At 36.1% G+C, this 27057-nt stretch overlaps 1 protein-coding gene across 1 annotated transcript; it reads right to left on the bottom strand.

The window, feature by feature from the left end:
* Positions 1 to 757: 757 nt before the first annotated feature.
* On the bottom strand, positions 758 to 27002 carry LOC121408948 (pre-piRNA 3'-exonuclease trimmer-like). Its single transcript, XM_041600687.1, has 21 exons — positions 26861 to 27002; positions 18820 to 18945; positions 18227 to 18263; positions 17437 to 17512; positions 16636 to 16683; positions 14782 to 14870; positions 14281 to 14381; positions 13357 to 13439; positions 12638 to 12708; positions 12125 to 12185; positions 11643 to 11712; positions 11213 to 11298; positions 10754 to 10821; positions 10151 to 10218; positions 9474 to 9527; positions 6494 to 6536; positions 5276 to 5375; positions 3977 to 4066; positions 3385 to 3473; positions 2407 to 2505; positions 758 to 2006 (listed from the first exon to the last, which is right to left on the bottom strand). Exons 1-21 carry the CDS (start codon positions 26934 to 26936, stop codon positions 1934 to 1936), a joined length of 1608 nt encoding a protein of 535 aa, XP_041456621.1. The 5' UTR covers positions 26937 to 27002; the 3' UTR covers positions 758 to 1933.
* Positions 27003 to 27057: the final 55 nt, after the last annotated feature.

Genomic DNA, 27057 nt, shown 5'->3' with positions numbered 1-27057 from the left:
ATGGTTAAACTAGGCTAAAGAAAAAAAAGTGCTGCTTTAAAAAATGTTAGCAACATAAGACAGACTTTTCATACACAAATGGCAATATTTACTGCATGCAATGTGTCTTAATTATCAAATGGCTAAGGAAGAAACAATAACTAAGGAATCCATGTCGAATTCCCAAGAAATGTAATATGTAAGGTTACACTTATCTTCATTCTAAATTAAATCTTACATTCAAGTTTGTAAATTGCATTACATTGCAATGAAATGCACAAGTAGCTTGATAAATACTGTATCAACATTGCACATGTTGGTTGCACAACTATTAAATGTCTACTGAATAAGTGTTTGGTTGAGAGATGGCAAGATTCTTTAATTATTACATCACTATAGACCATGTTCTTATGTTAAATCAAATTCTCAATCAGTTTAAAGTGGGTCAGCTGAAGTTGAAAATGATACACTCGATTTGCAATCAATTGCAAGAATTACACTTGATCAAACATACCTTTTTCTTGCACAGCTATTGATAAGTCTGCAGACACAGACCCTGATTGAAACTTTGATCAACAAGTGATCAATGCAAAGACTAGCACATACAAAACTTGCTGTTTCAATGCAGGAGGGCTTTCAGTACACAAGACATGAGTAGGCTACACATTCAGACCCTGAACTCGAGTAAAGGGTTTGCACAGCAGACTAACCATTGATTAGTCCACTAGAACCAATGATGCAATGCACCCACAAATCTTTTGTGTTCATTGTTGTATTATTTGAAATATCAAATATATCAAGTGCTTACTCCAATAATGTCAATCTTGATTTGATTCTACAAGAAATGTATAAAATCACAATTACTATAGTTGTGAGTCAGTAAAACCTATATCACTACATCTGTATAAATTGACATATTTCATAAGACATAATAAATGTCAAATTTATAGCAGGTATGTGACATCATTGACTTACTCATTTGAGTACAGGCCAGGATTTGCATATGAATATTTTTATTTTAAATAAGCAAAACTTTAGAACTCCGTAACTTCTTATCTTACATCAAAATTTGAAGAGAAAAAAATCATGGTTACACTTGTTTCATTTTCTTTTCAGGTAATCAGATCAATCTGTGGAGGTTGACTTGGCCTTTGATGAAAACTTGCAATACCTACATGATACATAAGGCTGTTCTTTAAGTTATGTAGGGCTTTACCCATAAATGAATGGAGCATGTTTTTGAGATGATATACCAGTACTACAAATTTCCCCTAATGTTTCAACAAAGAGTGAGTATTGAATTTCCTATAACCCCACTCAAATTCCAACCAAAAATAATATTTGCATTTACCACCTTTTTAATGACAATCATTTAATCTACAGCAATCACATTTCAAATTCAGCTGAAAGAAATCAATATGACCAAGAATCTGATTTAGCAATCAAGAATATACATGACTTTATAAGTTAAATGTAACTTACTAACAGCTTTAAAGAAATACACTGGCCAAATTTCAATTGATTCAATAGTGGGACATAGAGCTTTCATGCAATAATCAGAATAATATAAGTTCCTACTCTCAGTTAGTGAACTAGGGGCAGATCCAGGTGGTTTAGACCATTTAATGGGCCATACTTTTTTTGCAAAATGGTAAGCCTCTCAAAAGAACTGTGTCTTATCAGGCTGGACCAGCCACTGAATGACTGACCTGGAACTCAAATGATGCTACTCAACAAAAGAGAGAAGTTTGGTCAAGATTAGGTGGAAATTTTAGGTCATAGACAGATCTCCTTCTAGATGAGGACTCAAGAAGAAATCTGATGCAAAGATATTACCATAGGAGTAATGGTCGAAAAACTACCCCTCATTGCCTCATTCTGGCACCAATATCTGAAGAGGTGGTCATGTGACCTGGGCCACATGAGTTAGTCACCTGACTAAGGTATGGTGGAATCATCTGGCTGGTTTGGGTTGGTTGCCAAAGAAAGCCCAGACACATATAGCTCCAGAAAATATCAAGGCACTCCTGGTAATGAGAGAAAAAAAACACCATCAACTTTGCTGCCACAATTATCATGACATGGTCATGCTAAACTATTATAAGAAGTAATGAAATACAAAATCCCCACAATTTCATGATATTGAACTATTCTGTTTCTCTTGGAAAGTATATGAATACACATCTTAACTGTCCTATATTACCTATAAACACATTCATGTAAGTGAAAAGTACATTTTTAGCAAGCTGTCAAACTGAAAAAAATTATGGTGAGTTATGTCGTATGGACAAAAAATCTTAATGACCAAGCAAGGTGTTGGAGGCTGCTTCATTCATGCTCATCAAATCAATTTTTCCTTTATGTATCTGCTTTTTCATTTTTAAATATATGTTAATATTGAAATAGAGAATACACTAGATGACTTACCACAGTCCCATCCTAACACGTTTGCTGTGGTGTAAGGGGCTGTACTTGACAACTGAAAGAGTGTCATGTTCTTTGAAAGCTCTCATGATATCTTTGCATCTGTAAATCAGAGATTGTGGAAAGACAACAATACACAATGGGTGATTAGATGTTTAGTGTTGGAAGCACAATTCAGGTTGACTTCTACAATTCTGATATCTAATGCGACTTCAGAAAAATGATTCATTATTGATAGCTAAATACCTAGTGACATTTGTCCCAGGACCTGGTGGGTGTTTCATAACGCTGTTCGTAAGTTAAGAGCCACTTTAAGAACGACTAGTGATCCTTTCTTGTTGTAAATGGTATATTGAATGGGCAATGGTTTAGCGCGTAAGAAGGGTTCACCAGTCGTTCTTAAAGTCGCTCTTAACTTACGAACAGATTTATGAAACGGCCCCCAGCATTATTTCAAATTTGGTGTTTTGCTGATATAAACACCAGCATCAAAGGGTCAGAACCTAATTTGAAATTAGGCTCATGTCTTATATCACCTTATTTCAAACAGTGACAATAAGAAATAATATCTAGGAATGTTTCATAGGCTTTACGAATGGTTTGAATATGAAATGTTACATATGCTACATATTGTACAGGCAGAATAGTAATCATAGAAAAAAGTATGGGAGAGGAGGAAGAGGGGTTAAGGAAGAGAGGGGGGAGGGGGGAGAGGAAAGGGGAGGAATAAAGGGAGAAGGGGTGGTAAGTAGTAATAGCAGTAACAGTATAAGTAGATGAGGTAAAAGTATTTACAATGATGGTAGAAATACTAATACTTATGGATTATCTATCAAGTGATATTCTTCATAATCTGAGATACACAATCTCATAAATCCCAGCAATGATATCTAAGAGGAACTTTGACTGATATGTAAGCAAGAATCAATATATCACCAATTGCATAATGAAGAGATAAGGATAAATACACTGCACACCCACCCTCCAAATGTTGCTACAGCTAATAGAGCATGTCTTCTGTCAATAACCTGAACATCGACTGAGCTGTAAGAACCAAATATGTGCGCAAGCTGAAAAAAAAAAGAGAAAAAAACACAACAATTTTAGCGAACTTAACTGGCTGTAAATTTATTTTCATTGTTTCACTGCTAAATATCAAAATGTACTCAACTACTGATGAGCAATTCTTGAAGATGAGTAATGAACTTTATCATTTAACTCAATCTAAATTAAAAATGCAACGGTAATACCACCTAATTTCAATGTAAATTGGTATTTCGCATTGAATTTTCCTTTCTGTCCTTCAAAGTCATGCATTGCTAAGGAAAACAAAATATTGCCCAGTTTCAGAAATGAAAACACATTCAATTTTTGACCACTAACGAACTATAGGACAATTTCCTAATAAAAACAACTTTTGTGTAAATCTGATCCTAATCTGATTTCATTCTTACTTCATTCATAAATATTTACCTTTTCTCATATGAACTAGAAACAGACAAAAATCATTTCAGGAGCGTACCACATATTTAGAATTGGACATAGGCCATAGCTTTATGTGCTAATAAATTACCTTAACCCCATCCAATGACTGAGTTAGTTTCTTAGATGTTACATGAAGCCACTGTGGTCTCCTGCTCGGTGGGTCTGAACCTGAGAGATTCTTGAGAAAACAATTTTAAGACAAAAAAATATGTCATGAAAGAGAGTATGTTTTAAAAGGTCATGAAACCCTGCAAAGAACCACCACATCTATAGATCTATTTCCATCTCTTAATGCTCGTCTCATGATTTCGCATTGATAGGCTAGAAACAGTCTGAGCCTTTGATCATGGCCTCTTGCTTTATAGAGTACAGGTATCTGCTATCAATAAGGTAGAACCCAATCAAAGGCTGTCTTCCAAGACGCATATATTAACAATGGACAATGCAGATATTAGAGCCCATTGTTTTGATTGGTCAAAGGATGTAATTACATGCCCCAGTACATGAATATTCATTTATTACTCCACTAACAACAAACTTGCATCAAATCGTCATAAAATTAGTTCAGGAAGCCATAAAAAGAAGACTATGTGCTTTAAACCGGTTCACATATATAAGAATGGAAATGGTTACTGAAATACCAACATGACAAATATCTTGACACTTAACTTTTTACCTGTTCTTTGCCCTGTATCTATAGTTTAATTAGACTGAAGTGTATCTCTATGGCAAACTGTGTACAAAAGTTAAAATCAATAGTGGATAAAAAAAAAATGTATTTCTTACATTACACCATCTACTTTGTATTTAATTCTCTTGCTGCATTTGTATATTTTGAACATTGTAATTTTGTTGTTTTTTAAAATGGTTAAATCAATAAATGAAATGAAATGAAATCTTGTCTTTAATTGGCACAGTTTACAGTGTTGTTTTCAAAGATTGTTTGACAAGTCAATTGGGATGATCGATCACCTTATCATGTCATTAAAGTTTGCAACATTCAAATACATACATATGAAAAATGATGCTGGCCTGAGTTTCTATTATATCAATTTGCGCTTATTCTCCAGATGGGAATACATAATGCATGTTTGATTCACACAATTTACAATAACATACAAGTATCATGTACAGAGTTAATACATTGACATTGTATTGTAAAGCAAAGCAAGTTCTGACTATTAACCTGGTGTGTATTTCACAAAGCTGTTCGTAAGTTAAGAGCGTCTTTAAGAACGACCGGTGATCATTTCTTGTGGTAAAGAGTTAATACCAAAATGTTCATTGGCAATGGTTTAGCGCATGAGAAAAGATTACCAGTTGTTCTTAAAGTCAATCTTAACTTACAAACAGCTTTATGAAACGGACCCTAGATAAATAAACTCACCACATGGTTTACAGCAGCTCTGATGATGTTGACCTTATCCTTGTAATCTTTTAGCTTCCAAACATATTCTCTGAAGTCAAGAGGTCGACTTGCCATGACTCTACAAACAAGACAAGGGTTTGCAAGCAATATCAGGGATATGTTTCATGAAACATCCCAGGCCAAATAACACAAAGCACAGCAACTGCTTGTAAAGTTGATTCGTACGGTTGATTATGCATTAGGATCAAAGTAAGCAATTGTCAAAATCAACCTTATGATCAAGAGCAAAGCTTTGTGATAAAAGGCACTGGTCAATGCTTTATCACTTACAAATCAGGTAGATGTGTCATAAAGCTTTTTGTAAGTTACAAGAGACTTTACGAATGACTTCACTTCTTAGGAGCTAAATCAACATCGATGAAAATCTGGTGTTCGTATATCATTTACCACAAAAAAAGGATCACCAGTCATTCTTAAAATCGCTCGTAACTTACGAACAGCTTTATGAAACACCCACCTGATGTAAGGAATTCAGTAGCTTATAACAATCACAGGTGAAAATACTAAGAAATCACTTTGTGAGAGGCTCTCCAGATGAAGAGGGGATGATATAAGTGATTATTACCAAAATGCTAAAGACTTGTTGACTTTATGTAAATGGGATAACACATATTTTGATTTCAGTTTCAATTCAAAGTTTTATATTCTCTTTTCACATAATTTCAGATTTATGAAGGCTCATCACATTCACAGCTTAATATGTTATGAATCCAAAGAAAAAAATTGAGACTCATCTATCCAAATTGATCTCAACTATGAAATGGCAAATGCGACATCTACAGCAAGGCCAGCTATGTTACAAAAAAGGAGTGAGTTGATTGGTCAAACAGATGATTCATCACTTAAGTTAAGAGCTTTATGACCTTGATCTACATAGTAAGTTTTGGGATGCAGGCTTTCAATAGTTGTAATTGATTTGAATCAGTGATTTTCATAAGATACATGCAGTCTCCTGATCCACAAGATATTCTGCACTATGTAATTGCAGCTGTATGACCCCTGCTGACCCCCTACTCTAAGAGGATGTTTGAATCCATCTTTTATGCAATGCTGAAGGGGTAATATATGTTATTCTTTTCTGTCATCCAAATTTCATCCATCACTGATATAAAGTTATAGATTTTATATTAGCTTAAATGGGAGACATGAATAATGTAACATTTGGAGCTTGCTTACTTGATATCCTTGGCAGTAATGTAATGTGCTAGCCTCAGAAAAACTGCAATTCAAATGAAAAGTGAAATATACATCATAAATTTAGATATAAACACACACACACATTTAAATTGTTTGGGACAATATTGAAATAAAATTTTGCTGAGAGCCTTGGAGCAATTAGAATATACATAACATAGAACACTCTAAAATTAACTACAGAGCAAATGAAACATTTCACTGGGGCCTTCTAAGAAACAAAAATGATTTGTTATTGATTATTTTAGAATGGGCATACAGGTGGACAGCAGGATTGCTGCCGAGTGATCCAAAATTGTTTTGAAAAAGTGGCAGAAGTTCAAAAAAGTATAAACCCAACCCCAAGGAAATGGTGGTCCCCAAAAAAGAAAAAAAAGAAAAAAAAAACACAGCTCTGAATTTGAATATTTGAATTTTAAAAGAAAGAAAAAAAAAACGTGAGATCTCTCTCAATAACATAAAAGATGTAAACCTATCTGTAAACAAGTGGAATGCCTCTGGCCGTCTCACCTGCATCACGCGGTTCAATATAGCAGCAGTGCTGACTTTGCATACTACTCTAACTCGCACAAGATGTTCAGTGATACATGGTTACTCTTATGTCCTCTTTTTATGAACTAGACCAATAAACTTACAGAGATATGATGGTTATTCAACAAAAAACCCCAACATGGCCAAAGTTCATTGACCTTACATGACCTTTGACCTTGATCATGTGACCTGAAACTGGAACAGGATGTTCAGTGATACTTGATTACTCTTATGTACAAGTTTCATGAATCAGATCCATAAACTTTCAAAGTTATGATGGTAATTCAACAGATACACCCAATTCGGCTAAAGTTCATTGACCTTGGACATGTGACCTGAAACTGGAACAGGATGTTCAGTGATACTTGATTACTCTTATGTACAAGTTTCATGAATCAGATCCATAAACTTTCAAAGTTATGATGGTAATTCAACAGATACCCCCAATTCGGCCAAAGTTCATTGACCCTAAATGACCTTTGACCTTAATCATGAGACCTGAAACTTGCACAAAATGTTCAGTGATGCTTGATTACTATTATGTCCAAGTTTCATGAATCAGATCCATAAACTTTCAAAGTTATGATGGGAATTCAACAGATATCCCCAATTCGGCCAAAGTTCATTGACCCTAAATGACCTTTGACCTTGGTCATGTGACGTGAAACTCATGCAGGATGTTCAGTGATACTTGATTAACCTTATGTCCAAGTTTCATGAACTTGGTCCATATATTTTCTAAGTTATGATGACATTTCAAAAACTTAACCTCAGGTTAAGATTTCGATGTTGATTCCTCCAACATGGTCTAAGTTATACTAAATAGGTTCATTATTGCGGATTGAAATAATCGCTAGAGGGTATTCATTTGTCTCGCAATCTACTATGGTCAACAAGGAAATTCGTGATCACTCTCGCAAAAAGTGTTCACTGGCTTTCTAGGAAATTCGTGATCACTCTCGCAAAAAGTGTTCACTAGCTTACAAGTTCACGAGCTTTCGAGTGCCGCTGCAACTCTTTATCAAGTGACACGGATTGTCCGATATCGTACTGTATTTATACTAACCTCCAAGACCGTACGCACAAACGCGAGAACAATAGGTGGGCACTGATCCGTTGTGTGATTGGTCAGGAGTTATGCAAATAAGCCGGGGGTATATGTAAATACGCCGTGGGTCGGCAATATGCAAATGAGACCAAAATTGGCGGGCTCGCTAGTTTCCCGTGGGCGGGGGTTGACTGGCTGAGCGGTCCCTCGATCGGGGCCGGGAACGATCGGGTCGGCGTGCACTGCCAGGTAAGGGGGTATTGTGCTGTCGGATGGTTCGCATCCAGAAATCGGGGATGTCGATCCCGCTGTCTCTGTTGAAATTGTTAGGACAAAGACGTATACTAATAGCCTCCTTAATCCTGCGTGTATACCAATGTCTTTCTTTGGCAATGCAATGTACACCCTCCCAATCTGGGTGGTGTTGCTTCTCCCAAGCATGTTCTGCCAAGCATTGACCCTAAATGACCTTTGACCTTGGTCATGAGACATGAAACTCTAATAGGATGTTCAGTAATACTTGATTAACCTTATGGCCAAGTTTTATTAACTAGGTCCATATACTTTCTAAGTTATGATGTCATTTCAAAAACTTAACCTCAGGTTAAGATTTGATGTTGACGCCGCCGCCGCCGTCGGAAAAGCGGCGCCTATAGTCTCACTTTGCTTCGCAGGTGAGACAAAAAGGGGATGGGCAATTAGTCATGCTCAAATCATTTAATTTTCAAATCTGAAGAAACCTGGCAGCCATAATTATAAACATTGGAGATGGACTTGATGGGAAAATTACAAGGGTATAATTTCTTTAGATGGAGAGTAATATTTTTACATGTCAGATATAGGCCTGAATTCACAAAGGTGGTTTTGAAAACCCAGTGGAGTCCATGGTTTATGCAGATTTCCTGTACAAAATTACGCTTAATATACAGCATATGTTGGAAAATGTCCAATGCCAATGCACGCATTTGCCACAGTGCACCAAATTGATGGCATGTTGCCGTGGTTATCCACTGTTTTGAATAATGAGTCCACTCTTCATACAGTGGACTCATGAATAAAATAGCACATCTTACCATGGAAACAGGCATCAATTAGGGGCACTGTGACAAAAGCGTGCATCAGCAATGGAGATTTTTCACGGTAAATTAAGCATAATTTATGCAGGAAATCTGCATAAAATATGGGTTCAACCGTGGGTCTTCAAAAACCACTTTTGTGAATTCAGGACTTTGTGTTCCATGGAGGATGAAGTTTCACATTTAGAAAATTGTTTCACATGGAGAGTTATAATTTTGCGTCAAGTGCAATATTGTCACATGGAGAATAAGAGTTTAACATGGAGAGGGTTACATTTTCACATTGATGGTAGATAGATACACTTACCATATCCAGCTGCATATGCATCATAACCTGCTTCATGCAAGACACCACCGTCCACTGTAATCACAAAGAGGAGAAGAAGTAGAATTATAATCAAATGCAGGATTGATATTTGCAAGTTTGTTAAAACAAAATTTTTGTACACAGAAAATATGGATGATAAATATCCTATCATTATGAGTACCAGAGATGCCATACGAATTGACAAAAAGAAGGAAAATTATCTGCGATTGGCTTTTCAAACATGAAACATATTTCAATGTGACTGAAATATATTGATAAGTAGGTATGCCTAATCTTCATAGAGAAAACATCAGAAGACTACGTTATGAATATGAAATGGAATATTCAATAAATAAGCACACCAACACATATTTTCTACTTGCTACTGTACGAATCATTTGTGTCATGACTGCCATCCCCTTAGAACTATCTGAACAACCTTTACTCAGACTTTAATACATCTTTGTAAAACACCCTCCCCACTGATCTACAAATGTACATATTTACATGCAATAAGAGTCACTCATAAAATGTTCATCATGGAATTAACATAATTCAAGTAACGTCTTTAACTCAAATTAGTGATTGAAATTTATTAGTTTTCACTAATCAGAAGTGATTGACTGATGCTAGAGATCAAACAAACAACATAGATAGGCCTACTCTTAAAATCTTACCATATTTGTCAAACCTTTCCCCATGGAAGATATGAGGAGAATGAAGAACAATCAGTGTTCCTTCTTTCCTGTACCAAAAATTAAAAACAAAACAAATAATTTTAGTATGGTGCATGTAACATGGATTGTTAATATTCCCCATTTCAGTCCAAAATGTCATGAATATTATTAAAGATCCATTTATATATGTTATTTAGATCTACTTTATACCCAGGCCATTGGATTCTGGCCTGTTGACATGTAATATATGCATTATCTCCACTCCGTGAAGAGTATTCCAGCAGAAAAAAAAATCATGTCTCATAAACCATGAAAAATAAATAGTCTGCTCATTTATCAAATTATGAAAAGATTGTTTTTCTATTTTTGACACATTATCCATATTCTTATTATGTACCAAATTCTGTAATATAGCTTCCCGATGCAATGATTATTTGACAAAATGATACCATTCGATGCCATTACTAAATTGCATGTTAAAGAAAATGCTAGACCTCAAGTTTGTTTGCACCTTGAACAATGTACATAGTCAATGTATCAAATTGCATCTAGAAGTAAATATGCATTGAGGAATGAATATTAGAAATCTGATCCTGTACTCACGATGAAAGGTTTTCAAGCAAGCAACCTAGACTTGTGTTTTGGACCTGGAGGCCAGCATCAATTAGATTCTGCAGGCAAAGCAAAAATTAGCCTGTTAATTCTTATGAACAGCTTACCACTTGGGTTGCGATGATATAGCAATCAACTAAATTACATTACTTTTGTTTGTTGCACTACTGCTACTGCCACCATAACATAGATTAATAAAATACAATAAGGTCTTCAAAAACGAAAACTGCTCTTTTTTTAACCCACTCTTAACATCACGTCATGTGGAATGATTATTATTATCGTTATTATTAATATTATCATAATCATTATTATTATTATCATCATTACTATCATTATTTTTGTCATCATCATCATCATTATCATCATCATTATTATTATTGTTATTAATCATTTTTTTTATCTTTTTTAATTGATTATTTTCTATTTTAAGGGGAGGGGGTTCTTTACCTTTCTCATTTCATATGACAGGTACTTTGTGTCAAACACTTTAGGAAACAACTCATGAAGTTGGGCCTTGAATGATGAATAACTACCTGAAAATAAAGAAAAATATATTTAGACACTTGCTATATAATAAGATTCATAATATAACATGTTTAAATCACAGGGGTCTGTGACTCAATAGATAGATTCGTTGACATGAGAGTATGCTAAATTCATCATATATTCAGAAATCCTGTTACAATCATAAAGACTAGACAGTTACAGCTGTGGCAATATTTCATAAACCTTGTGACCTATGGCATAGGTACAAGTGACATTTACAAGCTGCAGGTATAATCTACTGGAATTGTGCCATTTGATTGGATAAGAGCATATTTAGAAAATAACTTTAAAACTGTGACGTGTGAGAATGAGCATCGACAGAAGTTCTTACGTGGTAAAGGTCGGTGGAACTTCTCGTAAAACAGCATCAGATCGGTGAGTAGATTGTGACCTATAATGGGCTAAAGAGTGAAAAGACAGGACTATTAAACAAAAAGAACAGAACAAAACATGTAATGATACTTTTTAAAATACTAATAAACAGAATTACCAATGCAACCAGGCCTCAGAACAAAAAGAACTTCACACTATCACTCAATGCAACATTTATATTATATTGGATTGCTCAGAATGGAATACCAGAAATATTCCAAGAGTTTGGGCAAATATTAGCCCTAAGAGTGGAATATTCCTGGTATGATTGTACACCAGGATAAGAAAAAATATAACTACCACAAAACTCATCCATCCCTCTAAAGGCTGCATATATCCCGCTTATAAATTATTGTTTACCAAAAAATCATTTCCAAAATGAAAATGGTATAAAGTAATAGCTAACCTATCGAGGGAAATATTCTGAATACCTCAACCTACCTTTTCACTTTCAACAAGGGCACGGAATACTTCTGTAAACCCCAACAGTTTATCAACAATCCTAACAACACACAAAAAAGAAAATTGTAATAATTCAATTGAATATTCATTTCATTTATCATTTCAAGTCATACTTATGATTTTAGACCATAACTACTAAATTATTTTTAACTTTAGAATTGAGTTTGACATCTCACATTATATATAACTGACAAAATGAATGGCCTTTCAGTGCATAGAGAATAGGAGTAGTGCAAAGGGGTGGAAAAAGCGTATGGTAAAAAGGAACTGTATCTATCATCATCATCATCATCATCATCATCATCATCACATATCACCATGATCATCACCAACATGATAATCAATACCCTCATCCCGATCATCATCACAATTATCACAAATAATTTAAACTCTATCAATATAACTTTACTACTCAAAAACAATTTCAATGATAATTAAATGTACTTATCATATGAATAGGATTAAAAATCTTAGTAGAATTTTGTTCTTTACCTGTTTGCTAATTTGACTTGGTCCTCCTCCAACCTATCCCTGTTTTCAGCTGCCATTACTTTCACCTTCAGCTGAATGAAAACAAGAGAAAAGAAAAATCTATTTGAGTTTAAATCTTTGTCATTTAACAGTTACTTGTTTGACTCACTTTGAATTTGAGCCTTAATCAATTTACCAGATTTATTAATATGAGAACAGGCATCATCATCGAAGGTATCTTCTTTTGTCTTGTAACTTGCATAAAATACATGAACTATAAAAAAAAGACAAAATCATCCTGATCAAAATCAGTGCAAAGTCAGAGTCAAAACATATTTCTTCCGACTTCGTTATGGCTTCCTTCTGGTCAGAATCTAGTATTCCGATAAAACTGGAATAATGGAGTTTTATGCTCCCCACAACTAAAATTTAGTTTTCTATTAGTATATTAAACAAAAGAATTCCAAGCGTTAAAGAATTATAAAGAAGTATGAAAGTATTGGTCTGTCATATTTCTTCATTTTTTTCTCCAAAGTAAACATTGTCTGTAATATATTCGGAATATCAACATTTTCACTCTAAGAAAGACTCATAAGCATCAATAGTGCTGCTGACACTTGTTCCATCGGAACACAGAAATGCATAAAATGTAACTGGAATCTTATAGAATTGGTCAAATTCTAGAGTGCCAGCACAATGGACACAGGCCTTTAAAAAATAGGCCTTTATGAGGTGCTTACTTGCGTGGTGTTGACATCAAAGCGAGTGTTGAGAATAGGAAAGGATTCTTGAATAACAAGCTGCAACAGAAGACCATCTAGTTCTGCAAATAACCAATGAAAACAAAATAAAGGAATATTTGCATGGAACTATGATGATGGAATTGTGTGAAATGTATGTATAGTGAACATTCCTCAAATCTAGACTCAGTAAAATAGATTCCAAGAGACAAGTTATGATCCATAATCTGACAGAAAAAATGTCCATGTCCAAAACATCTCATTGCATACTCACATCAAATCTAATGGGAATTAGACCAACTGGTTCTGGAACAAATAGCTATTATACATTGTTTGGAAAATAATTATAATGTAAGGCCACTTTCCTCCTAAGCTCCTACATGGTATGGTTTAATGAATTATTTCTCAAGTTGTATAGAGCAAACAATTGTAGTTATCATATGTCACCAATCCATAGGCTATTAAAGAGAGAAAGTCCACATCTGTGAATACAATTAAAAAAAATATTTGCAAGGAGCAAGCATGATGTGTTATACGATGGTAAACTTCGTGCAATGCTCAACATATGGTTTATGATCCATCACAGACTTGAAGTGCAATCATTATTACATCACAATGGCAGTTCAAATCATAAGCAATGCAGGTCTCACTATCTCACACTTGTAACTTTTCTATAACTTACATCTACTGTATATGGGATTTGCAAGCACATAAACATGGGTACAGAGATTGTTGCAATATACAATGGTCATTATGTTTTATAACCATATAATGAATTGGCAATGGCTAGAAGATCAAATCTTGACCAACAAGAAACTTTCCACCCAATGGTGTGTCTTCTGTAAAGTGATATGGAGAATAAATAAAGACTGCCTGTTATAAAATACACATGTTTGTTATAAAAGAGGCATTCCTTCTTCTAACCTTCATATTGTCCAACCGTAAGTTCACCTCCTGTGTCTGCTTCAGATAACCATTCAGAGATGCTTGTTAGTGCCTCTCTCTGCAGATCTTCATCCATATACCTACAGAAATAATTTACTAGAAGGCTATGTTCTGGTAATTTTCATCATGATTTCAGCATTTCAAAAGTTAGTCAGTAAAAAGATAGCATGCCATATTCATCCAAAACTACTTCTTTTGTGACAAATTGCAAATACCACAACACAATTATGGACCATTTCTATAAAAAAAAATCTATCCTGTAACATGCCTTAAGCCCTCAATAGAATTATAATACATATAAGCAAAACCCGACTTCAGATTAAATCTGCCAACAAATAAATTCTTAATGGCAATGTTTTTCTTGTTATAAAATGAAAGTGGCACCACAAAATAATTTATTCAGTAAGAACTAGTTATGCAAATATAACAATGAAAATAATTAAGTAACAATAGGAATTCCCAAATTATGACCATGTTTACCTTGCAAGTTGAACAGGTTTGGTTTGTGCTTGTTTTCTCAGTTCATCTTCTTGATCTCTTGTAAGGTAACTCAGACCTTCATAGAAAAGCTGACAATATGAGAACGAAAAGAACACTAGAACAAAGGGAATACAATTCCTCTCTCACCCAAGGAACTCCCTCCCATCATCTCTTTGTGAAATGACCATTCTGGAGCACTTCAAAACTTCACTCTACACTCTCATTTTCCATCAGACACTCAAATGCTAATTTTCTCAGGATCAGCCTGCTCTCTTCTGATTTTTTTAAAAAAGAGAATGTTCAATAGTCGGTGAGTTTTCCCTTATTTCAACTACTTTGTCAGCTGGAATGAAAATGGGTACATGCATTGGTGCTAAATCGTCATATTTAAACACAACTGATATTGGTGTGAGCAAAATTGGTTAAGAAGCAGCTAAAAATATCAGACATAAAATTAACCTAGTGAGTGGGTATCGTTCAAGGAACCACTCACGTGTAGATCCAATGTGATGACAATTTACGCACCCACAAACATGTGCAGTTAAGTGTATTTTTAGTGTGGAGCTACCCTGGGAATGATCATAGCTTGCACAGACAGTGACGGTTGAAATGTGATCATTTGAAATATCTTATTAAACAGTCATTTGAAAATGTGGGTGGAAAATAAAAGATCTCTTGAAGGATATCCTTAGTTTAAGATTGACAATAAGAGACTAGCAATTTTGGAACAGATTTCATCCAGATTAACATTTAGCAAACACTACTTGATATAAAAAGTCCAAAGAGATATGATCGGTGGAGTGTTAAAATCTTGTATCTCAAAATTCAAACATTTTTAGGGTAGTTCTGCAAAAGCTTGATTTTAGAATTGACATAAATAAGAACCTTTTTAAATTTCTAGATCAATGGTTTTAACACCCAGTGATGATATGGAACCATGCAAATGCTGTGAATTATTATTAATATTCCACAAGCTGGTATTTGACACAAAAACCATTTGGCCAACAGTATCAGCACTGTTTCACAAAACAATGAACCCATTGACTACTGCATTCTGAAATTTCCAAAGGCTAATTACAGGATTGTCCATTTCCAGAAGGCAAAAGGTTGATAGCGACTTGTAGTTAAGAATATGTGCATATTACTTGGCATGTAATATGCAGTAGCACCTGTCACCTGAACATGATGTGGCCAATTTGACGATGTAATATAACACAGAACGTAGGGATTTAGGCGTGAATTATAGTTCTACTGGAATCTTTGTGAAAAATAAATCAGATAGAGCTGCCAAATGGGATATTCATCAATTCAGGAAGAATTCACTGAGGACTTTGGGAAGTCCATTTTCAATCACACAAAATACAATGTAAATCAGTATGTTGATTATGACGGAGCCTTTACAGTGCCATCAACTTGACGACATGGCGAGATACGATATCTCGCCAAGTCGACTTATGAAAAGTTATATGTCAGCATAGCAAGATATGAAGTGTCCAAGGCCCAGGGAGAGTCCAAATATCTCGCCAAGTTGACATATAACTTGACATATAACTTTTTATAAGTCGACTTGGCAAGATAAAATATCTTGCCATGTTGACATATAACTTTTTATGAGTCGACATGGCAAGATAACGTATCTTGCCATGTCGACATATGACTTTTTATAAGTCGACTTGGCAAGATAACATATCTCGCCAAGTCGTCAAGTCGATGGCACTTTAAAGGCTCCGCAGATTGTTTCTAGTTATTCAATTCAAAATATTGTCAATTTTTCAGTCTTTCCGACAACAAGGGAGATTTGGCAGCTCTGAATTACAAGCACTATTATGTTGTACTTGTACATAATGATCTCACCTTATTAAAGTTGAAGTTATATTTGCAAAGGAACTCGATACTTGATGCCTGAAAATCAGAATAAATCACAAAGACATAGTCAGCATTAATAACCCTTAAGTGTCATTTCATCTTTAAATAAACCTTTGTTTAGTATTACACCAACGAGTGAAAACATTAAAAGGATACTATTAAGATGACCTACCTCCATCTTGCTCTAAACTTCTTGGAAAATTGTTAATCTTCTTCTTCTTCTGTTTCCAGAAGAAGAAGAAGAAGATTAACAATTTTCCAAGAAGTTTGTAATCTCAGTCTAGGTGGGAGTGGGAATCTGACACTCTAATAAATTATTTATTTATCTTTAAATCCTTATCATGTGGCATTGGTATAGAACATATTGAACTGTGATTTAGCCAAGGTTAGATATTTTACCTTTGATGAATTTTCATCTGCAACAGATAAAAAGTATTATACCAAGTTACATGTACCTACTGTTGATAATAATAATAAATGGCTTTTACATAGCACTTTATCAATCTATGACTGCTCAAAACCCTTCACAATTATTATTACCAGGTCATTGGATTCATATCTTTTCTAGCAGCCTGTTAGGCACTGTCTTCCTAAACCAACCACAATGATGGTTGTTTCCTACCGGTACCCAATTAGCACTTGGGTAAGAGTGGCAAAGTGTGGACTGATGCCTTGCCAAAGGATGCTAGGTCATGGTGAGATTCAAACACATGACTCTCTGATTGTTATCAGATGGTGCTTGTACAAAACCTATTTGAATTATGAATAAAGTGGTCAAGGGTTAAATACCTGGCATGTAAATCTGGAATCCACAGAGGATATACTCCTTGGAAAGAGATGAAAGTTATATGTGTGTGCTTCATACCTAGACAAAAAACAAAAGAATACAAAATGAACATTATCAGGGTCCATTTTCAAAAACTTTCACTGGTCTATAGATATCACTTTATAATTGTGTAATGCATTCAATGAAGTTTACGATCCTAATGAGAATATATGAATATCTATACTTGTTTAATTATATTCTTAGCTTTCAGGAAAATAGCCTGAGGGGCCTGTTAATACAAGCCCTCCATCACTAAATATAATTACATCCAAATCATCTGTTCAGCTAAGAAATTGCTTCATAAGAATTAAGTAAAAAGAACTCTAGCAAGTGCAGCAGAATATATTCCACATAAATATATATACACTTTACACATTTGTTTATTAATACTACCATTCATCTATAAAAAAAAATGTCTACCAATACTACCAAGGAGGTGTTTTGTAAACCTGTTATTAAGTTACACATCATTTTTACACAAACCAGTTACTTGTTTTAACATGTAGGTTTCATATAAGATTCTCAATCTCTGATTACCAATACAAGGAAAGGTTGACATAAGACTTGTTTACATCTGAGTGAAAGTTTATAATTTGTCCATTGATGAATTGAGGTTAAAGGAAATTAACTCCCACTTTGATATGAAACGGGGGGAAATATGGAATCTTATTAAGTACTAGAACAGGACACCAGTTGTAGATGATTTGTGATCAGCTGTATGAAACTACATTCAGTATACATGAACATACTTACTCATTCTTATTTGGTACTTTGACAAATGCAGATATTCCTTTGAAATCAAAATAGAGAGAGAGGGAAAATGAAAATAACAATGTCATGTCACAATTTACAGAAGTTGAGTGTTTTTCATAATTTGTTCATTTCAGTCTTCAGTCTGATTTTTTTTTTTTTGGGGGGGAAATTATCTCCTCTCATTGTTGTAAAAATCATGCTCTGACATATTTCTTAAGATCAGCAAATTACATTATCACTAAAGAAAAAAAGATCACTCACTCTCTTTCTCATTATCTGGTCAAGGCTCCACACTAACGTTTTTTCTTGATGGCCCGAATGGTCCATCAAAATGATAAATTTCACAATCTTGGTGGCCTGCAAGGCGAATTTGGTGTTCCTAAAACAATAGAAAACATTACAATTTGTCAACACTTTGGTAGCCCAACTGGACCACCAAATGTGGGCTTTTGCAGAACTTTGGTGGCTCTACACTCATTTTTTTGTTGCCCCGGGGCACAGCTAATGTCGAGCCCTGTCTGGTAATTATGTCTAATAGGCTACCTGCCAACCCCCCCTCTCTCTCTCTCTCTTCCATGTCATTTGCACCTCACCTAGCTGGCAGATGGTATACTGCATGGCCATTCTCCTAAGCTTCTCATATCGCTGAGCTGGGGTGTCAAACAGGCTGTTGATATCACCCTGTGTTGCATGAAGACCAGTGAATTCAGTATCAATGGCTGCATTAATGAGAAAAAGAAAAGAAATAAGGATAATCAATTCATTAGAACTCGGCATCCAAGCACGTTGAAGATTGTCTGCCATACCAGCACTGAAAAGTTTTCCTTCTATATAGTAGTAGAGTAGTTACAGAACAGTGCAGTACTTCAGAATCAAGATTTCACTGCACTTGTCAGACTGATGTGATCATTTACTCATATAGCAATGCTGATAATTTTCATGAAACACTAGCATCTGTTTTTGGCCCAGAGTCTAGAGCTGAGCTACTGAAGACTCTGAGCCGAGTGCAAAATTTGTCAGTGAACACTACCGTAAGGGCACTAGTATTCAACCCGTTTGGAGAGTTTCCTCAAATATATAGAAACATAGAATTTACCTGAATTTCAGACCCGTCTTATTTCTAAGAGCAAATGCTGGTTATTCTTTTTCCGTTATTTTTTTCTTCAACCAGTCGACTGTGTGCGCGGGCGATCGAATTATACGGCGACGGTTTTTTGCACTAGTATTCAACCTAGCGATGAAAGATGGTCCTGTCTCTCAATCTGCCCTTGTCCCATCCGACTATGGACTAGACCATTTGAGATGAGACCAAACAGGGAATTAATCAAAGCCAGATACTTACATAGATCTAAATCTAATTTAGCAATATAAACCCTTTTGAGATTTGCTATCTATCCTCACTAGGTTGAATACTAGTGCAATTCAGTGCAAAAGGCCATCGGCGCATAATTCGATCCTACGCGCATACAGTCGACAGATTGATAAAGAAAATACCGACAACAGATTACCCTGGAAATAACAAAGGTATGAAAGTAAGATAGTTTCCATATTTCTTAATATTTTTGGAAATACCTGGTATGTCAAAATCTTTGAATTATGCCGGGTTGAATACTAGTGCCCTTACGGTACTACAACTGAGATGGTTCATGACACACTTAAGCGCACCTACTTGGTGGTCACCAGCTTAAATACAGCTCTATTTAATAATTTATGAAACTTGCTTAAACATACCAAAACTGGTCTTGGTTGATCATTTATTTATCAAAACGCCCTTAACTTTGCAAGTTCCAAAGGATTTGCTTCTCAAAAACTGACAGAAATTGGAAGGCTAATTCCAATCTTGATTTGTCTTCCGCTTGGCGACAGCACGCAAATCGCGCGATTTGCGTGCTGTCGCCAAGTGGAAGACAAAGAAATCAAGATGGCGACGTAAACACGGCCGTAAGCTCTTCCCATCTTTTCATAACAAATCTCTCGTTTTTTTAATGAATTCTTCTTTAAAAATGAAATCAATATCGAAGAAATGTTGGAAATGGAAGTTGGACCCTTTGTTCATGTTTTAGGGCTAGACCTTTTAGAGGGATCGAGAGTAGAATTCTCAGGGGCGAAAGTTTCTGGTTTTGTACCCGTATGTGGGGTAGGTAGGGGTCCCAGGCGTTAGTGGGGAGTGACCATAAGTACAGTATATGACTTTCACTCCCCAAAACGCCCCAGGCTAGTTGGACCCCATGTACATGTTTTAGGGCTAGGTAGGCATTAAAGGGGAAGTTCACCCTGACAAAAAGTTTATTGTAAAAATAGCAGAAAAACTAATAAAAAATATTGCCGAAGGTTTGAGAAAAATTCATCAAATAATTAAAAAGTTATTAGAATTTCAATTATTTGATTTGTGACGTCATATGCGAGCAGCATTCATACATAGCGAATGGTAAAAAATCAAAGAAATTTCATTTTCTCAGAAAATTAAAAATGGTTTTCATTGTACCTTTTATATATCAATAGACAAATCATTTCACACCCGATCATGAATAGAAAACAAAATTAAGTCATCAGGAACCATAAAAAAATTGAAATTCATGCATTTTATATTACATAATACATGGGGCAACTGCTCGTTTATGACGTCACAAATCCAAAACTTTGAACTCTAATAACTTTCTTACTTTTTAACGGATTTTCCTCAAACCTTCACCAATATTTTTTACTAATTTTTCTGCTATTTTTACAACAAAGTTTTTTTCAGGGTGAACTTCCCCTTTAACCCAGGGATCTCCGGACCGCGATCAGCTGTTTTTGTTGTGAATCATAACAAAATGGCCGATCGAGACTGGGGTAGAAGGAGAGAACTTTTCGGTATTTTGAGGTTCCAGTCTGTGCATCGATGTCAGGATTCTACCACTCTTTAGTCCTTCATCCATATAATCGATGTTAGTGCATAATTTCCATTTTCACAATCTATCTTGCTCGATATTTTGACCATAATCTACCCTTGTCCCGTGAGTATGGGTAAATACACGGTAAACTCCTGGGTTAGGTAGGCCTCCCGGTGGGGCCACTTCCATTCACGAGTGGATACCATGCGCGACCATGGGGTCTCGAAAAGCACCCTAAACACGTAATTTCCATATTCTGAAAATGCACCCCTTAACAAGTATTGGCGTGTGAAACCTTACCCTTAACAAGTATTGGAAACAAAACGATACTCTTGGCAAATATTCCCTGAAATGAACCCCTAAACAAGTACAGGAATGTTTTATTGTTATACGGGTCCTTTGGTTGTCGGCTTTATACCACTTGGCCTGGTTAAGTACGACCCCACCTACACCTCGCACAAATAGGACTCTAAACACGTAGTGTTGGGGCAAAAAGGACATCCTTTATAAAACATTTTAATTTTGTTTTATCATCCCCGCAAATTCGACCCTAAACACGTAAATTTCCTAGCGAAATAGATACCCTTTTTTCATTATTTCTGTGTTTTTGACACCCTTTTCACGTTACGTACGCAACGTGCCCTATTGTGAAAAGGACATCCTTTTTACGCGTTTTTTTGGTTGTGCATGGTATCCACTCGTCAATGTAAGTGGCCCCCCCCCGGGTAGGCCTAGATCTTTTTTACTTTTAGAGGGAAAGTAGAATTCTCGGGGGCGAAAGTTTCTGGTTTTGTACCCGTACGTGGGGGAATATAGGTAGGGGTCCCAGGCGTCAGTGGGGAGTGACCATATGTACAGTATATGACTTTCACTCCCCAGACGCTTCCAGGCTAGGCTAGGGCTGCCGCAGGTCTCACGGGCCTAATCACTAGTGGCAGGCCCTAGATATTCATTCGAGCCAACCCATTGCTATTTTTTTTATTTTGATATGGCTGATTGACAAAGTGTATGCATATGATTGTCCATCTAACACTGATTCTAATTTTGGTAATTACTGAACTTCCTTTTCCCTAATTGGGAAGAAATATCACCAATTTTGGACTATATTTTGACTGGCGGAAGGATTACGGCTATTTTGCTGTTTAAGTTGATGAATCTGCTCCCCCCGACGGTGTCTTCAAACACGCCAATTTATTTTCAAAATGAGCCGGTCGAGGGACCCTTTTCTGGTCAGATATGGATTGCCAGATATAAATCCTATCCACTGGTAGTAAACATTCGACCCCCGAATTTCATCCTTATTTTTTATGAATTTTTTAAAGTGCCAATTTAACACATGAGTCTATGGGGAATGAATTAGGCCTGTGAGACCTATAGGTAACCTTGACCATAGCCTATTACATGGGGAATTCCTTAGTGGATGAAATACCTGCCCAACTCTTCAGTAGCAGATTGTTTTTCTAGTAGACATGTTTCAATCATCAAGAGGTCCAAAAACTGAACTTCATGGCTATACAAGGCTACATAGGGGGTACTACAGGTACAATGTAACAAGTTGTTATTAGTAACTAACTCTGTGTTTGTGTACCTAGGCTAGGCTGTGTAGGCTGTGCGTGTGTTGTGCACTGGGTTGCTTGCATGTTGTCGTGTGTTTTCGTATACCGACGAGCGCTGCTGTAAATCGTGTATTGCACCCATCACGAGATAAAGTACACATTAGATAGGCCTTGCATCAATTGCGCTTGTGAAATTGGTTCATGGGGAAGGGAATGAGAAGAAAAAACTTTAGAATTTGGCTGAAGAGTGATGGATTCAAGAGGGAGGGGGGGGGGGGGGGGGGGGAGAAAAGCATAGTTAGTATGTGGGGGGGGGGACTGAGAATGAGTTCTTCTGCTATCTTGTTCAACTTTTACTGACTTCTAGCCAGACTAGCCCCCATCCATTTAGAATACAAGCCATCTAACCCCCTGTCTCTTTCTCTTACACCCTGGCTTGGGCCCTTGTCATAGGAAGATGTGAATGTATAGTATGCTTGTATGTTGATTCTCATTTCTTTTTATACCTAGGGATACCTAGGGAAGTTTCTGAATGTAGGCATGTTATGCCTCTGTATTCAGTTCTAGGTTTTTCCTCCTCAAGATGGCTGGCTCACTTCCGGGAACAGGGCTTTCGTAGTCATATTTTATTGGCTCATTTTTCCAGCATCTATCCAGGGCAGCTTCAAAACTGTGCACACTTGGGGCAGTGACAACATCATTATTTAGGCTGTTCCATGTCTTACGTATTCTAACATAAAAAGAATTCCTATATTTTGGGGTCTTTGTCCTTGGTATGAACAATTTTTTACTGTGACCCCTGGTATGTTCACTATATTTTTCTTCTAGATTAAGTTTTGTACATTGATCATAACTATTAAAGTGTTTATATGTTTCAATCATATCACCCCTAACTCTTCGATACGCCAGAGTTGGGATTTTTAACCGTTTAAGTCGCTGTGGATAGGAAAGCTTCCTTAATTCAGGGACTAATTTTGTTGCCCTTCTTTGTACGTTCTCTAATGCATGTATATGTTTCTTCAGTATAGGGTTCCACACAGCATGGGCATACTCAACTTGTGGTCGGACAAGCGACTTATATAACAGAGCAAAATTATTTTTGTCAAGATAAACAAAAGTTCGTCTGATCAAGCCCATAAGCCTGTTGGCCTTGTTTATTTTTGATTGCATGTGTTCTTCAAAGCTGAGTTTATCATCAATTACAACACCCAAGTCCCTTTCGGAGGTGACATGTTCAAGCGCATCATTCATTAATGTGTATGGAAAAGCGTCTTGCGTGTTACCAATAGAGAGTACACTACATTTCTTGGGGTTGAATTTCAGCAGCCATTTTTCTGACCAGCATTTCAGATGGTCAAGATCTCTCTGGAGTGAATTGCAATCATTCTGATCTCTTATAAACTTGAATAGCTTGGTATCATCAGCAAAAAGATAAACATTACTTTCAGTAACAACGTCTGGAAGATCATTGATGTATAACAAAAATAACACAGGGCCAAGGACACTCCCTTGCGGAATTCCGCTTTCTACATGACCCCAACTTGAGAACTCGCCATTCACACACACCCTCTGTCTCCTTCCAACAAGGAATGCCTCGATCCAACTAACCACATGTTCATTTATACCAAAACTACAGACCTTTTCAAGCAGTCGACGGTGAGGTACCTTGTCAAAGGCCTTCATAAAATCTAAATAGATTACATCAATTGTACCCCTTTCTTCAAGAGCTTTAGACCACTCATCAACGACATTAAGCAACTGCAGCATAGTAGAACGACCAGGCAAAAACCCATACTGCCTATCACTAAAAAATCCATTTGAATTCATATGATCAAGGATCTCATTGCGTAAAATGGATTCCAAAAGTTTACAAGCTATACATGTGAGGCTTATCGGCCTATAATTTGATGGAAGCGATCTATCACCTTTTTTAAAAACAGCACTCACATTGGCAGATTTCCAGTCACAGGGAACAACACCTTTCTGTAAAGAGGTCTTATAAATGATACTCAAAGGTAGAGCAATTGCCGGAGCTACTTCACGTAAAGTCCTAGGATGGAACCCATCTGGCCCTGGAGACTTAAAAACATCAAGTTTGGAAAGCAAAGAAAGAACACTATCTTCATTTACCACAATTTCACCAAAATCTTCAACTACATTGTGCTGAGAAGGTGTAGGTATATCACCAGGAGGCTCAGTGGTATAAACTGTAGAAAAATAATTTAGTAAAATGTCTGCTTTATCGCGATCTCCCTCAACAAGTTCAGCTGTTTGTGGATTCCTAAGAGATGCCACTCCAGTTCTAATTTTTGTTTTGAAATGCGCATATTGCCAAAATTTCTTTGGATTCAATTTACCGTAACTGCCTTAGCGATATTTTTTTCATAGTTTTTCTGGAGTCGTCTAGTAGCTGTTTTGACCCTATTACGAAGCCTGTTATAAGTCTTCTTCTTGCTTTCTGTTTTATCTCTAAGATAACGCTCCCAACTCCTATGTTTTTTCTTTATTAGTAAAAGAGTATCTTTATCTATGGGGAAATCACCTTTCTTGCCCCACGATTGTGTTCTAGATATTGTTCTTGCTGGAATGTACTTGTCCTGAGCAGCTTTCAATTTACCTTTGAAAATGCACCATTGCCTTTCGACATCATTACCTGCAGATGCAAAGAGAGTACGCCAGTCTAATGAAGCCAAGGCTTCCCTCATATCAACAAAATTAGCTTTGTCGTAAAGAAATACTTTTTTCATGTTACTGTTATTGTTATGTAATTAAACTCATGTGAATCTGGTATTTATATTGTGGGCAGATCTTGAATCCAGATATGCACACTATTCATATCTACAATTTGCATTATAGGATTTGGGCCCTACATTGCATCCATTGTTGAGCTACATATACCGGTAGGCATGTAGGATGTATGTAAATCCATAGGGCACTAGACATTAGAAGTAACATTAGAAATGGTCATTACATAACACATCTGTATATTTCATGCATTTCTTTGTGATAAAGTGAGTGTACAGATGTTAAAGAAAAGCCAGGAAGGTAAATTAAAAAGAAACCTTCATGTGCCATACATTACAGGTCTCACGGGCCTAATCACTAGTGGCAGGCCCTAGATATTCATTCGAGCCAACCCATTGCTATTTTTTTTATTTTGATATGGCTGATTGACAGTGTATGCAAATGATTGTCCATCTAACACTGATTCTATTTTTGGTAATTACTGAACTTCCTTTTCCCTAATTGGGAAGAAATATCACCAATTTTGGACTATATTTTGACTGGCGGAAGGATTACGGCTATTTTGCTGTTTAAAGGGGAAGTTCACCCTGAAGAAAACTTTGTTGTAAAAATAGCAGAAAAAATAGTAAAAAATATTGGTGAAGGTTTGAGGAAAATCCGTTAAAGAGTAAGAAAGTTATTAGAGTTCAAAATTTTGGATTTGTGACGTCATAAACGAGCAGCTGCCCCATGTGTTATGTAATATAAAATGCATCAAATTTTGAATGGTTCCTGATGACTTAATTTTATTTTCTATTCATGATCGGGTGTGAAATGATTGGTCTATTGATATAAAAAAAGGTACAGTGAAAACCATTTTCAATTTTCTGAGAAAATTACATTTCATTTATTTTTTACCATTCGCTATGTAGGAATGCTGCTCGCAATTGACGTCACAAATCAAATAATTGAAATTCTAATAACTTTTTAATTATTTGATGAATTTCTCTCAAACCTTCGGCAATATTTTTTCTGCTATTTTTACAATAAACTTTTTGTCAGGGTGAACTTCCCCTTTAAGTTGATGAATCTGCTCCCCCCGACGGTGTCTTCAAACACGCCAATTTATTTTTAAAATGAGCCGGTCGAGGGACCCTTTTCTGGTCAGATATGGATTGCCAGATATAAATCCTATCCACTGGTAGTAAACATTCGACCCCCGAATTTCATCCTTATTTTTTATGAATTTTTTAAAGTGCCAATTTAACACATGAGTCTATGGGGAATGAATTAGGCCTGTGAGACCCGCAGTAAATTCCTCCCCAACTTGGTCTCTTTGCTAACTAATACATCTAGATCCACACGTGGGACCGATCCAAACAAAACCTAGCCAGGTCAAATGCGTAGGCTCGGCCAAAACTTATACCGGTAGGCCCCCTACCAATTTATTTTGTAACTCAGTAATTACAAGAATATCGTACCAACGAAACAGCTCTCTTGAATACTTTCAAAGATATTCCTTGACTCAAAGTTGTAATTGGTTCGATTGATTTCCATTTTTGTCGAAACTTGACTGGTTTTCTCTCTCGGCTCCGAACTCAGTCGATACGATTCTGCGCTAGCGCGGCGCGGGGCGCGCGTGTGCGCCTAGGCTAGCTAGCACTGTACTGATCAGTGC

Source organism: Lytechinus variegatus, chromosome 2 (genome assembly GCF_018143015.1).
Source record: "Lytechinus variegatus isolate NC3 chromosome 2, Lvar_3.0, whole genome shotgun sequence".
NCBI lineage: Eukaryota > Metazoa > Echinodermata > Echinoidea > Temnopleuroida > Toxopneustidae > Lytechinus > Lytechinus variegatus.
The sequence above is the reverse complement of the archived record's forward strand: the minus strand, read 5'-3'. Positions and strand labels throughout refer to the sequence as shown.

Bases quoted from the DNA above. Each gene is read 5' to 3' on its own strand.
- LOC121408948 (XM_041600687.1), bottom strand. From the start codon at position 26,936: ATGGAAATCAATCGAACCAATTACAACTTTGAGTCAAGGAATATCTTT. The intron at 18,264-18,819 runs GTGAGGTGCAAA...TTGATTTCAAAG, and splicing joins GTATACCATCTGCCAGCTAG to GAATATCTGCATTTGTCAAA. The intron at 17,513-18,226 runs GTAAGTATGTTC...TTTTTTGTCTAG, and splicing joins AAAGTACCAAATAAGAATGA to GTATGAAGCACACACATATA.